Source organism: Ammodytes marinus (assembly GCF_949987685.1).
Source record: "Ammodytes marinus genome assembly, chromosome: 24".
Classification (NCBI taxonomy): domain Eukaryota; kingdom Metazoa; phylum Chordata; class Actinopteri; order Uranoscopiformes; family Ammodytidae; genus Ammodytes; species Ammodytes marinus.
The window spans coordinates 1568605-1581382 of NC_137228.1; the positions used below are offsets into that span (position 1 = coordinate 1568605).

General features: G+C 40.9%; 1 protein-coding gene across 1 annotated transcript in view; it reads left to right on the forward strand.

Moving 5' to 3' along the window:
• The window catches only part of LOC307269846 (uncharacterized protein), a 34051-nt gene that overhangs the window by 13699 nt on the left and 7574 nt on the right, over nucleotides 1–12778 (forward strand). The window contains exons 3-4 of the mRNA XM_080052927.1: nucleotides 8146–8655; nucleotides 12477–12715. Coding sequence (XP_079909053.1) covers nucleotides 8146–8655; nucleotides 12477–12715 — 749 coding nt within the window. The remainder of the gene's footprint in view (nucleotides 1–8145; nucleotides 8656–12476; nucleotides 12716–12778) is intronic.

A 12778-nucleotide genomic window follows, 5' to 3' on the forward strand; every position in this document is an offset into this window, starting at 1 on the left:
CAGCTGTCTTGTTGATGGCTGCAAGCCCTTAATTGATGAGTACTCTTCGTGACCTTTTTGGTATAAGTCATCCAGTGCTGTAAGCACCGCCTCTGGCGGTCAGTAGGAACGAAATAGAACGATAGTTACGTATGTAACTACGGTTCTATGAGTTCCGGATGACCGCCAGAGTTCTCTGTCACTCAGACTTCTCAGACACCGCGAGAAGATCCAGTTGGAACAGAACCTCTGGTGACTTCCGGAATATATACATTCCCGGAGTCACCCAGGTGTCACAGGTGACTTTGTTGGTATAAAGATCTCGACCTGCGCATGCGCGCGATGGAACATCCAGTGCTGTAAGCACCGCCTCGGCGGTCATCCGGAACTCATAGAACCGTAGTTACATACGTAACTATCGTTTTTGGTGATGATGTCAGAGAAGAAAGACTGTCTTGCATTTCTTAGTTCTAGGTTAAACGTGCGTAGTTTCTCTTTGAAGATGTTATAGTGAACATTTAGATTTGTTTTTCGCCACCTGCAGGGTTCAACATAACTTTTTTTTCCTACTGGCCCGCCGGGCCAGTGGATCCGAGTTTTACTGGCCCCTTGTATATTTTCACTGGCCCTGCACACACTTTTTTTTCTTCATAATTTAGTGTCAATCATTATAATACCTGTATTAGAAAAATAAAGAAAATAACCAGATCTAAAGGGAATATCTATACTGTAACAGTATATATATTCCCTTTAGATTTGGTTATTTTTCTTTTAGTTAATTATATGAAATGTTGATATTGCTCATACACATAATATAAAACCAGGCAAACATATTGAATTTGAAGCCTACAACTGAAAGTATGTTGAAAGAGTGGGCCAGTATTTTAAAGTCCAGTAGTTTGATGGTTGTTTTTATTCTTTAATTTGGGCAGTTTAATGAATAGTTCACCTGCAGAAGTCATGTTCAAACATAAAAAAAAAATAAGAGATGAAGGTCTGATCAGTCTTTGTGGTGTGGTAGGCTGTTTTTATTACTTTCTCTATGCATTAGGGATGTGAATGACCGAATGACCGGTTTTCCACTTGCGCTCAAGTTGACTTTAAAAATAGAATAGAAATCCGAAAATCAGGGGGTTATGCTGTTTTTTTAATGGGAGATTTCACCGTATATGCGAGTTCACGTCTGGTCGTGAGCGCGCAGCGAGTGTCACTTCTCCATGAAGTGTCAGCTTCACATAAGAGTCCAGTGTGGGACCATTTTTTCAAACTATTGATAAAAAACAATGCAGTGCAAAATATGCAGCATAATGCTAAACGCTCGTCTAAGACTATGACGTTAAATCACCTTAGAAACACACAATGCCTTCGTCCGATCACAGCAGCGTTTCACCGTGTGATCTCGCTAGCGAGTGAGCCGTCGCGCAGATGAACTGTGGTTTGTGGCTAAAATAATAACCGGGGATATTCCCCCCGTTAGCGATTTCAATGGGAAAGACTTCCGCGATCTGATTGAATGTCTCGAGCCTGAAAACACAGTGCCAAACTGCGCGACTATAGGAACTGTACAGTGAGCGGAGTCCCTCCGTTGGTTTCTGTCTACAACCGACACAATCACCGGAGACGCAGTCACAGCGTTTAAATAAAGCCTCTCATTTGTATTACCATTGGGGCTTGCATGCAAATACTGTAACATAATGGCGGCAGCTAAAGGAAAAGCGCAGTTATAATTTTCTGCACCTGAACCTCTGCTGTGGGAAGAAAGAAAGGGGGCAAAGCAAGTCGATTGATTTGTCGACTCGCAGGCGGACGGTAGGCAGCTCTGCCAACGGAGCGAGAGTGCACCCGCTTGTTGCTCCGCCTGTCAAAACGCCCACGCATCGGTTGTCCACTGGCCTTTCATTAAAAAATATATTTTATATTAGGTTTATTATATTGAGTCTTAAATAAACACTGCTTTCATTCCGACTCTCAACGCGCATTTCAATGAACCATGATGTAGTCACAAAAAGATACTGAACTGTGATTGGCCAGTCACTGGCCCGGGCGGGACAGTGACTGGCCAATCAACTTGCCCTGCATATGATTTTACTGGCCCCGGGCCATCGGGCTATACGTTATGTCGAACCCTGACCTGCGTTCTGCTTTACGGCACTCTCTTTTTTCAATTCTGACCTGAGGGGTATTTCTCCAGGGAGACCTTTTTTTACCAGAGATGATTTTCACCTTGGTGGGTGCAATAGCATCGATAACATTTGTAATTTTTGAGTTGAAGTTACATACAAGCTCATTAACTGAGATACAGGGGAGGAGCGGGGACAGAGAAAATGCCTGGATAAATTGTTCACTCGTATTTTCAGTAATATACCGTTTTTTGATAACCTTTGTTTTTGCAGTTGTGTGCAAAGATATTGTACTCCCAAAAAACAAACCTGAATGGTCGGAGAGACCCACATCAGACACTAAAAGGTTTGAAATGTCCTGGGGCCGGTTTCCCAAAGCCTTCTTAGAGCCTTCTTAACGCTACGTCATTCGTAACCCCTACGTAGAGTTCCTACTTAACATTTCGCCTGTTTACCGAAACGTTCTTTGCTACGAATCTCTTTCGTACGTCATACGTTGGTAAGGTTGGTCCGGAGCGCCCTCAGAGCCTTCTTAGCTCTACCGTAGGGACGTTTCAGCTCTCACTTGTGTCATTTAACTAATAAATCTGACTGTATTTCATATCAAACGGACACAGCGATGACTGTATTTAATAACAAACTGTTAAAAACTATCCAACTGTATATAGCGTATATCACATTTAAAGTATGCTATTAGATATTTGAGCAGAATACCATTCACTCTGATTCACAAAGTGTTCAAACTATATGAACAAGTACATAGTCATCTAACTGACTTGACAATCAGCATTAACTGAATGGATGCGATGTCCGTCAATATGAAAATACTTTATACGTGATACACTATAGCCTGCAGTCGGATCGTTTTTATCAGTTTGATATTTAATACAGTCATCGCTGTGTCCCTGTGATATGAAATACAGTCAGATTTATAAGTTTAATGACAAGTGAAGTCCCTGCGATCGCTGTGGCATCGCCACAGATAGGCTACTACAGACCCCCACATATCTTTCCGTTAAAGCACCATGCGTAAAACGGACACGAGTGACATCCCTGTTGCGCATGGAACTGCCACAAGTCATTCATGAAGAAAATAATTGCTGGAAACAATCTTAATCTCCTCCGCTGTTTCTATATTGTTCTATAGCCTAGGCTACCCTTTTTAAATCAGTATAGGCTATGGTAGTACGTTCGACCATGGTTAACAGAACCATCGCACTGTGTTCCACACACTGCGGAGCTGTCAGCTGAGCCGGCTCAGCTGACAGCTGAATCTGACTGTAACAGGCTTGTGGACAACAGTCCACAAGCCTGCTTTTCGATGTTGGTGTAGCCCGCAGGGAACCAAGAAGAGACCAAAGGTCCACAAAAAAACACTTTTTAAAATAAAATTTACCAAAATTGTCCCAAAAATAGCTTGGAGAAGCGGCGAACAGACAGCGCCAGCGTCCTCTCCAGCTGATGTTTTTGAATAGCTGGGCTATTATAAGCATCCCCTGTGATGAATACACTCACTGACTGACTGCAGTTGTCCTCTTCACTTACTGTAACTCAGTGACTTTATGACAAACAAACTTCACATACATAGCATTGCATGCAGGCTTAAAGGGGACATATTATGAAAAACCAAACATTGCTGGTGTTTTGGCACCCTTTTTAGGTTATTGGGGTCCCTACCAGCACACACACGCTTCAAAAAAACCAATATGTCAGTTTCTTCTGGGATGCTTATTTAAAAAAAGGGGGGATTTGATGGTCTGTTCCAAAAAACACAGACTGATGACGAAATTGGTCGGTTTTCATTAACATAAATACTCCCACGGGAAAGCTCGCCAGAAACTCAGTAGTTGATTGGCAAATCAAGACGTCCCCGTTCGTAACCACACACACCTGGAACTGCACCTGCTAATGCAACAACAGAGTAGAAGCAAGCCGCAGTGTTAGCTCATCCTCAAGCTACCATCACACCCCAGCCTCGAAGCAGACCGGGGCTGAATGGATTTACTTCATTTTGTGTTAGGCTATGCTCAGCAAAGGTTGGCAATCTAGTGTGATCTGCCGTTATACTGGAGTGTGGAGGAGATTGTGCCTGGAAGACTGAGAGACACCATCTCTCCTCTGGAAATGTAAGTAGTCCTATTTAAAAAAATAAATAAAAAATCTGTCCGTTTATGAGTTCAATGTGTGTAATGTGCTTTGATTTATCCCTCCTATAATAACCAACGCCGACTGAAACGAGATAATGCCGCTGGATTAAGTAGTTAGCGTTAGCGATTGCGTCCGCTAGCTTAACCGTTAGCTTTATGCTAACGTTTAGATCTGTGAGTCTGTCCATGACAGCCCCTGTGTGAAAAACAGACGGGGAAACTGTACGGTGTGTTGGAAACTGAAAAGTATTTGTTTGTTGTTGACAGTTTGTAGTTATGCAAGCAGTCGTGGTACATGCATCAGTAGGCCTATTACATCTCCAGTGTTTATGTACACTATAAGAAACATGAGTTATTGAGCTTTGAGAATTTTAGGTTATTCGTCAATTTGTGTATGGTCTATAAAATTTTAAATGGTTTGGCCCCACAGTCATTATGTGTTTTTGTCCACGCTCGCTCGTCAAATTCCATCAGATCCACTAGAATATCCTCCATACGAGATTGTACCATACCATTTCGCCGCACTGTAGCGGGGCAATCTGCTTTTTGTGTAAGAGCCACAAACCAGTGGAATACCTTACCTGACGCCGTAAGGGGCAGTAGCTCTCTCAGAGTCTTCAAATCTAACTTAAAAAATCTGTTAAAAGCTGCTCAGCTCTGCAACCACTAATTTGGTCCTTAGACTTGTTTTTGTGTGTGTGGGCGTGGGTGGGATGAGGAAGGTGGGGGGAGTTGCATGCAGACGTGTGTAGCCATGTTGTTGTGGTGTTTTATCCCTGTATACTAATAATCTGTCTTGTTACTGTGTTTTTTTTGTGACCTGCCAAGGGACTACAGATGCAAATTAACTTAAAGCTATAATCTGGTATAGTGCATCAAATGGCAACATTTATGTTCTAACTGTACATTGTCCCTTTTTAAATAAAGATTTTAAATTAAAATTAAATTAATAGACAGGAATAGCCTACTGTAAGTTGCCTCTGCTGCTGTTTGTTTCCTGTCCATTATATTTCAAAAAGCACACAGTATCACTCAGAACTCGTTGCTTCTTGAGCAAGGGCTATACTGAATTTATTAGTAGCCTATCTTATTTAATAATCGAAGAAAATGTTTCATTATTTTGTAGCTTTGCCATAACTACAGATGTATGATGTATATTTCAGCTAGGCTACATGATATAACATTGAATGTGTCATGTTTTACAGATATGAGTGACCTGACGGACCACACTATCTGTTCCATCAGAGGAGACTGTTCACTGGGTGGGACAGGTGGTCTTTTTCAGGGCCCACCTGCAACAACTGGACAGTTACATACAAGTTATGGCTTTGCTTCTGTTTGATATGTACACTTTATATTTCAATTTCACTGGCTATGAATAAACTGCTTTATTTTTAAGTATGGTTTTGGTCTTTTTAAAATGTAATGATACTGTTTTATAAGAAATCTTCAGAGAGATAAAGGTTTGAATTAAAAAAACGTATAAGTCAATGCATGTAGATCGGTCAGAAAACTAGTCCAACATCCTGACTATGAAAATGTGAGTTTCAAGTAATCCTTTACTACACGAAGCAAACAGTGACAGTTAGCAACACAATACATTTTTTAACAGTAAAACTTTATTATAAACGAGTGATCACAATACAAATGATACATTATCTATTGGATATTGAAAGGGTGTCAGATAATTTGCAGCTCTGACTAATTATTTCTATACTTTTATTTTTTTACAAAAGATAATGCCTTTCCAGTGAGTCTTGACATGATACATTCCTTTCCTGCTTTTTCACTCCACTGGGTTGTAGATCATTCCCCAGTTTAACCTGTAGAGACATACATAAAACGTTGTATGTTACAAGTTAGAAGTTTTTTGCATAAATACTTAGCTCATATTCTGTTATTGACTGTGACATATTTAAACTGTATTTACCTGAGGATAATGTCAGGGAAACCAGAAATCTTGATGCAATGTTCACAGTTTTCAGCTCAGACTCCTGCCTGACCAGGTTCAGTTGTAAAGCTTTTGGTTTAGAAGTGGTAAGTGTGCTGACATTTGCTGTAGAAATGAAGCTAAACAGGGGTTACGTTCTGAATCGCATACTTTCTACTGTATAGTATGTAGAAAAAAGATTTAGGATGTCCCGATTCTTGTGGCCAGATTTAGGATGGTTAGAAGTACCCGGATGTCCTACTTCATGCGGCCAAGATTGTTAGTGTTGAAAACTGCATCCTATTTGGGCGATTCTGACCCACAATCCAGTGCGCACGTGAAGTGACGTCACATCGACGAAGCCTCCATATGAAAACAAACGGGGATGCGCCGGATATAAAAGCAAGAGGCAAGATCAAGGCGCAATGTTATGATGAAATAAGAGAGTAAATTATGTCCCAATAGTTTGCCTACTGCATCCTAACTAGATTCTTTTTATCGTCGGATGTAGTATGTAGAATAGAAAAAAGAAAGATTATGCGATCCGGAACGCAACCATGGTAACATCGATCTCCATGCTGCATTGGCCAAAAGTAAACAAAACTGACAGCTGGGCGTGTGCCATGCCCATATAGGTTGGTATAGAGTAAATGAGCAGGGCGGTGCATGCACGCCCATGTAGATCTGACCAGTCAGAGCAGACTAGGATTTTTGCGAAGGGGGGTAGATGTCAAAATCAACCTTTTGAGATGGAGAGCAGAAGAGGCTGGAAAAGGCGATGAAGAAATGGGAAATGGTAGAAAACGAATGGGTTTTTTGAAGAATAAACCATTAAAACCTTTTCTAGTAGACCTCGGAAATATACATTTAAACCAGAGTTTTTGCATAATATGTCCCCTTTAAAGAGATCCTAAATTCTTTAAACAATGAAAGGTTAAAGATTGCTCTGAATTATTCATCAAATCAAATGTTGTACTTAAAGCTTTGTAATAGTATTTTCAAATATGTGATCTGACTAGGGATAAACACTTTTTGGATGAAATTACAGAATATGGCCGCCCTTTTAATTTTTTCTTTTGCTTTAGCCAAACAATAATCAAACTACATATTAAAGGGCACTAGAATACAGGAAATCACATCTAGGCTGAATCCACAGTTTAGAATTACACAGCTTTTGCGTGTGTGTCCCCGGGAAAGTCTGCGAGTCCTCAGGGTTTGTGTCCAAAACAAGCGTTAATCTAGTTCACTGCAGACTTCCACTGAGTCCACTGAGGGGGTAGACTTCTCCGGACTTCATCATCTTCATCATTTATTTAATCACAATGCATTGCAGTTAAGACGAGATGTATTATCAAAAAAACTAAAGCAAAGAAATTACTAAAAGTAGTAGTAAAAATGCTATTAGGCTATATAATTCTGTACATTGAATAATTGAACTTTGTAGATTCGAATGCATTCTTGTAGTCTAATAAACTATTCGGATTTAGAATTGTATTTTTTTATTTCAGATCAAACAAATACAATTTTAAATCTGATACATTTATTTGAGTATTAGATTATATCATCATAAATGAATACATGTTAATTATAACCATATCACACCAACATTAAAGGAACACTACAATTTCTACATCTGTTTTTTTATTTGAGACCTTTTGAATTTCCCACAGACCCACTCAAATCACCAACCATCCATCCACCCACCAACCCTAACTTTCTTCTTTTTTCCTCCTCCAAACTACCGTCATTATATCAGTCTTAAAAATAATCAACTATTGCCCACCCCTAATCTCTTGTACGTCTTGTCTACTGCACATTTTTTAGAAATATTAATCTTTTCATTTACCAGCAGACAGATGACGGCACTTTGGATTTTTAGCTGCTGTTTCTTGCATCAGAGTCTCCATGTTAAGTTTGTCTTCAACATAAACTCATGTGGATTTCCTTGTGTTTGACCTTTTCCCTGCAGACGTCCAACAGCTGGTGGTGGTTAAAGAAGAGGTTCCCCCTGAGCAGCAGGAGTGGAGCCCCAGTCTGGACCAGGAGGAGCCGCCACCAGAGCCCCCACACATTAAAGAGGAACAGGAGGAAGTTTGGAGCAGTCAGGAGGGAGAGCAGCTTCAAGATATCATCAAGTTCCCCTACACTCCTGTAACTGTGAAGAGTGAAGATTGTGAAGAGACTGAAGACGGTGGAGAAAAGCCCTTGAAATACCACTGGACTTGTCAGCTCAACAAAACACTTGAGGTTGTTGGTCCTTGGTCCTCACAGCTTCATCAAAGACTAACTGAACTGATGGAAACAGCAGCTGATGGAGAGGACAGTGGAGGACCAGAACCAGCCAGGAACTCCCATCCAGATCCACATTCACAACCTGAGACTGAAGACCAGCCTGAAGACTCCTCTAAGTCTGAAGACAGGGGTGATGAGTCTGAGGAGACCAGAGAGCTTCAGTTGGGTTTAAAGAGTGATATAAAAGGTAATACTTGAGAGAAAGTACACAGCTGCCCTGAGTGTAAGAAACAATTAAATATGAAAGGGACATTTGACAGAACACTGAAGCGATCTGGACCGGAAAAGTCTGATCTTCAATGAAAAGCTAGTATCTAAGTTTATTAGTTATGTCCTATTAAACCTGTATTAACTAACTTGTAACACGATGCTTTAATTACAACCTTTTTCTTCATAAAGAAATATCCCCTTCTCTCACGGTTTCTGCTGAGCGGCGAACCCGGGCTCCTGCGGTGAGCGTGCGGAATTCTAACCACTAGACTACCAAGGATAGTTCTATAATGTTAAAACTTGTTCTACTTAAAACCACCGTGTTCAGCGTTTTACTTCATCAAAACCTATTCATCTATATAATGAATCCTGTTTAGGTATGAAATTTAACACTTTATATTTGATTCAGATAATCATTCACCACTTTTAGGCAGAAGATATCCTTCACAAATTATTTATTTCAGTTTTATGCAGCCTATGCTTCTTAACCCCGCTTCCTAAAAACAGAACATACAGTATCTCACAAAAGTGAGTACACCCCTCACATTTCTTCAAATATTTCATTATATCTTTCCATGGGACAACACTGAAGAAATGACACTTTGATATAATGTAAAGTAGTCAGTATACAGCTTGTATAACAGTGTAAATTTACTGTCGCCTCAAAATAACTCGACACACAGCCATTAATGTCTAAACTGAAGGCAACAAAAGTGAGTACACCCTAAGAAAAAATGTCCAAATTGGGCCCAAAGTGTCAATACTTTGTGTGGCCACCATTATTTTCCAGCACTACCTTAACCCTCTTGGGCATGGAGTTCACCAGAGCTTCACAGGTTCCCACTGGAATCCTCTTCCACCCATTCATGACGACATCACAGAGTTGGTCGATATTAGAGACCTTGCGCTCCTCCATCTCCCGTTTTAAGAAGCCCCAAAGATGCTCAATAGGGTTTATGGCTGGAGACATGCTTGGCCAGTCCATAACCTTTACCCTGAGCTTCTTTAGCAAGGCATTGGTCGTCTTGGAGGTGTGTTTAGGGTCATTATCATGTTGCAATACTGCCCTGCGGCCCAGTTTAAGAAGGTTGAGTGCACGTTTTCAGCGTCATACCAAGAGGTTGGCTTTGGAAAATAGACGTATGAATACTGCCAGCATTGCTGCAGGTCTTGAAGGGGTTGGGGGTCAACCTGTCAATGCTCAGACCATACGCCACACTCTGCATCATACTGGTCTGCATGGCTGTCGTCCCAGAAGGAAGCCTATTCTAAAGATGATGCAAAAGAAAGCCCACAAACAGTTTGCTGAAGACAAGCAGACTACGGACATGGATCACTGCAACCATGTCCTGTGGTCTGATGAGACCAAGATAAACTTATTTGGTTCAGATGGTGTCAAGTGTGTGTGGTGGCAACCAGGTGAGGAGTACAAAGACAAGTGTGTATTGCCTATAGTCAAGCATGGTGGTTGGAGTGTCATGGTCTGGGGCTGCATGAGTGCTGCCAGCAGTGGGGAACTACAGTTCATTGAATGCTAACATGTACTGTGACATACTGAAGCAGAACATGATCCCCTCCCTTCATAAACTGAGCCGCAGGGCAGTACTGCAACATGATAATGACCCCAAACACCCCTCCGAACGACCACTGGCTTGCTAAAGAAGCTGAGGGTAAAGGTTATGGACTGGCCAAGCATGTCCCCAGACCTAAACCCTATTGAGCATTTTTGGGGCTTCTTAAAACAGGAGATGGAGGAGCGCAAGGTCTCCAGTATCCACCAGCTCCATGATGTTGTCATGAATGAGTGGAAGAGGATTCCAGTGGCAACCTGTGAAGCTCTGGTGAACTCCATGCCCATGAGGGTTAAGGTAGTGCTGGAAAATAATGGTGGCCACACAAAATATTGACACTTTGGGCCCAATTTGGACATTTTAACTCAGGGGTGTACTCACTTTTGTAACCGGCAGTTTAGACATTAATGGCTGTGTGTCGAGTTATTTTGAGGGGACAGTAAATTTACACTGTTATATAAGCTGTAAACACGCTACTTTACATTGTATCAAAGTGTCATTTATTCAGTGTTGTCCCATGAAAAGATATAATGAAATATTTGAAGAAATGTGAGGGGTGTACTCACTTTTGTGAGATACTGTATATACTATTTCAAGATTTAAAACGCCTGCGTTAAATCCGGGAAGGAATTAGAGCATATTCTCTCCTTACAGAGAGGTTAGTTTTATGAGGTTGTGTGTGTTTTAAATCAGTAATGTGCCGTAGTGTGGAGTCAGATTGTACTTACCTCCCCGGGGGGGAAACGATCTCTTTGAAGAAAAAACCTATACCTAAAGTCCTTCTGTTCCAGCTATAAACTAATTCAAACTGAGGCTTTACAACATTTTAAGGGATTTTATTTACAAAATACAAGAGAGTATAGAAATATTACATAAAATGGACAAGAAAAGAAAATAGGTTATATGCCTAATGTACTCATCAAATGGAGTATTTGTTCATTTCCCCCAATAGATGTTAACTTGGTATTTTTCACAATTTGCCAAAGCACAAGATCAGAGTTATTGCATGCTCTCCAATTGTATTCTTGCGCCTATCCCTAATCTAAAAACCCCGCTGAGTCTGTAAAAATGGTGAGGACTTAAAGAAAGTTTCCCTTACATTTACCTAAATTCATTCACTTAACCTCTGTTAATTCCATCACCATTCTATAAGACCCCTAGTCTTATATTCCCCATCTAAAGTTTAAGAATTTTACCAAGTCATCTGTGTCAAGAGTTTTAAAGAAGTGTTTTAAAAGACTCTGCCTGTAAGTACTTCGAAGTCCAACATTTTTCAGAGTATTTTGGACTCACAAAGTTTTTCTAAGTTTTTCTTCTGCCTCCATGGTTGAAGGGACAGATAGAGTGTGCTGGAACAGAGCGTGACAAACTATAGAGTATATAGTAGTGCCCAGTTCTGCTCAAAACGTGCTGTTATATAGTGAACTGAGAACCAATGAGACTTGGAAGAGAGGGAGGAGTGAAAAAGGAACAGCTGCACGCTCCCTCTACTCCTTCCTACTGTATGGCCATATAAGGTCCTTCCCCCTACTACTTCCTATGGCCCTATGGTCCTCCCCCCTACTATGGTCAGCTTTTAACCTGATGAGCATTCACACTCTATTCTGTTTCATTAGAAATATCCTACTTTTACCTATGACAAAAAGATAGTAAGTAAAAAGTTGCATCAAGGTCACCTCACTCAACAACACATAGTCATCGGCACTGGAAAAAAAACTCAAAAGCTGCAATGTTTGTGAGCAAATATTCACTTGGTAAGATCAGTGCTCTCAGCTTCATAATAACCGAACTGAACATATGGAAACAGCAGCTGATGGAGTGTAGGAAAAGATTTTGTGTACAGTCTACAAAACTTATATTTACAGTCAAAACAAAACGGCTGGGTAATGTAGCGGTATTAATATAAAGTAATATGCACCTAAAGATCCAACATAAATGGCCCAATTTCCTAAAGAAAACAATACATTAACGGGGAAGGGTCTTTACAAACAGCAATGCAATACGACAGATTGAGGGGAAACGGGAGGTATGGACATTTAAGAGGGTACAGACAAGGCGATGTGCAGGTCATTTCCACTGGAAACCTGAATAAGAATGACAATGAATACAAAAATAACTAAGATAGAACTTACGAATACAAAGTTTAAATGAAAGTGCATTTTTAACTCTGTTACACATATGCTTTGAACACAGCTTTTAATGTGTGTGTCTGTTGTTTCTTTGACAGGAGAGCTGCTTGCTGTGGACTCCCTCCTGAGTCAGACTGGAGCCTTGATGATGGACCCTGACACTGAGGAGACAGAGGACATGATGGAGGAAGAAGCTGGTTCCACTCTAGCAGGTCTCCTCCATGAGCCGCATTCCTCTGCCTCCTTCCAGCCTGCTGCGTCCTCCTCCCAGCCTGCTGCCTCCATACCACCACCAGATGTCTCCGCACCACCACAGACACCTGCTGATGACTCTGGGGTACGTAGAAAATGTGATGTAAAAAATGTAATAATGCATAAATACAGTAATACAATAAGTGTC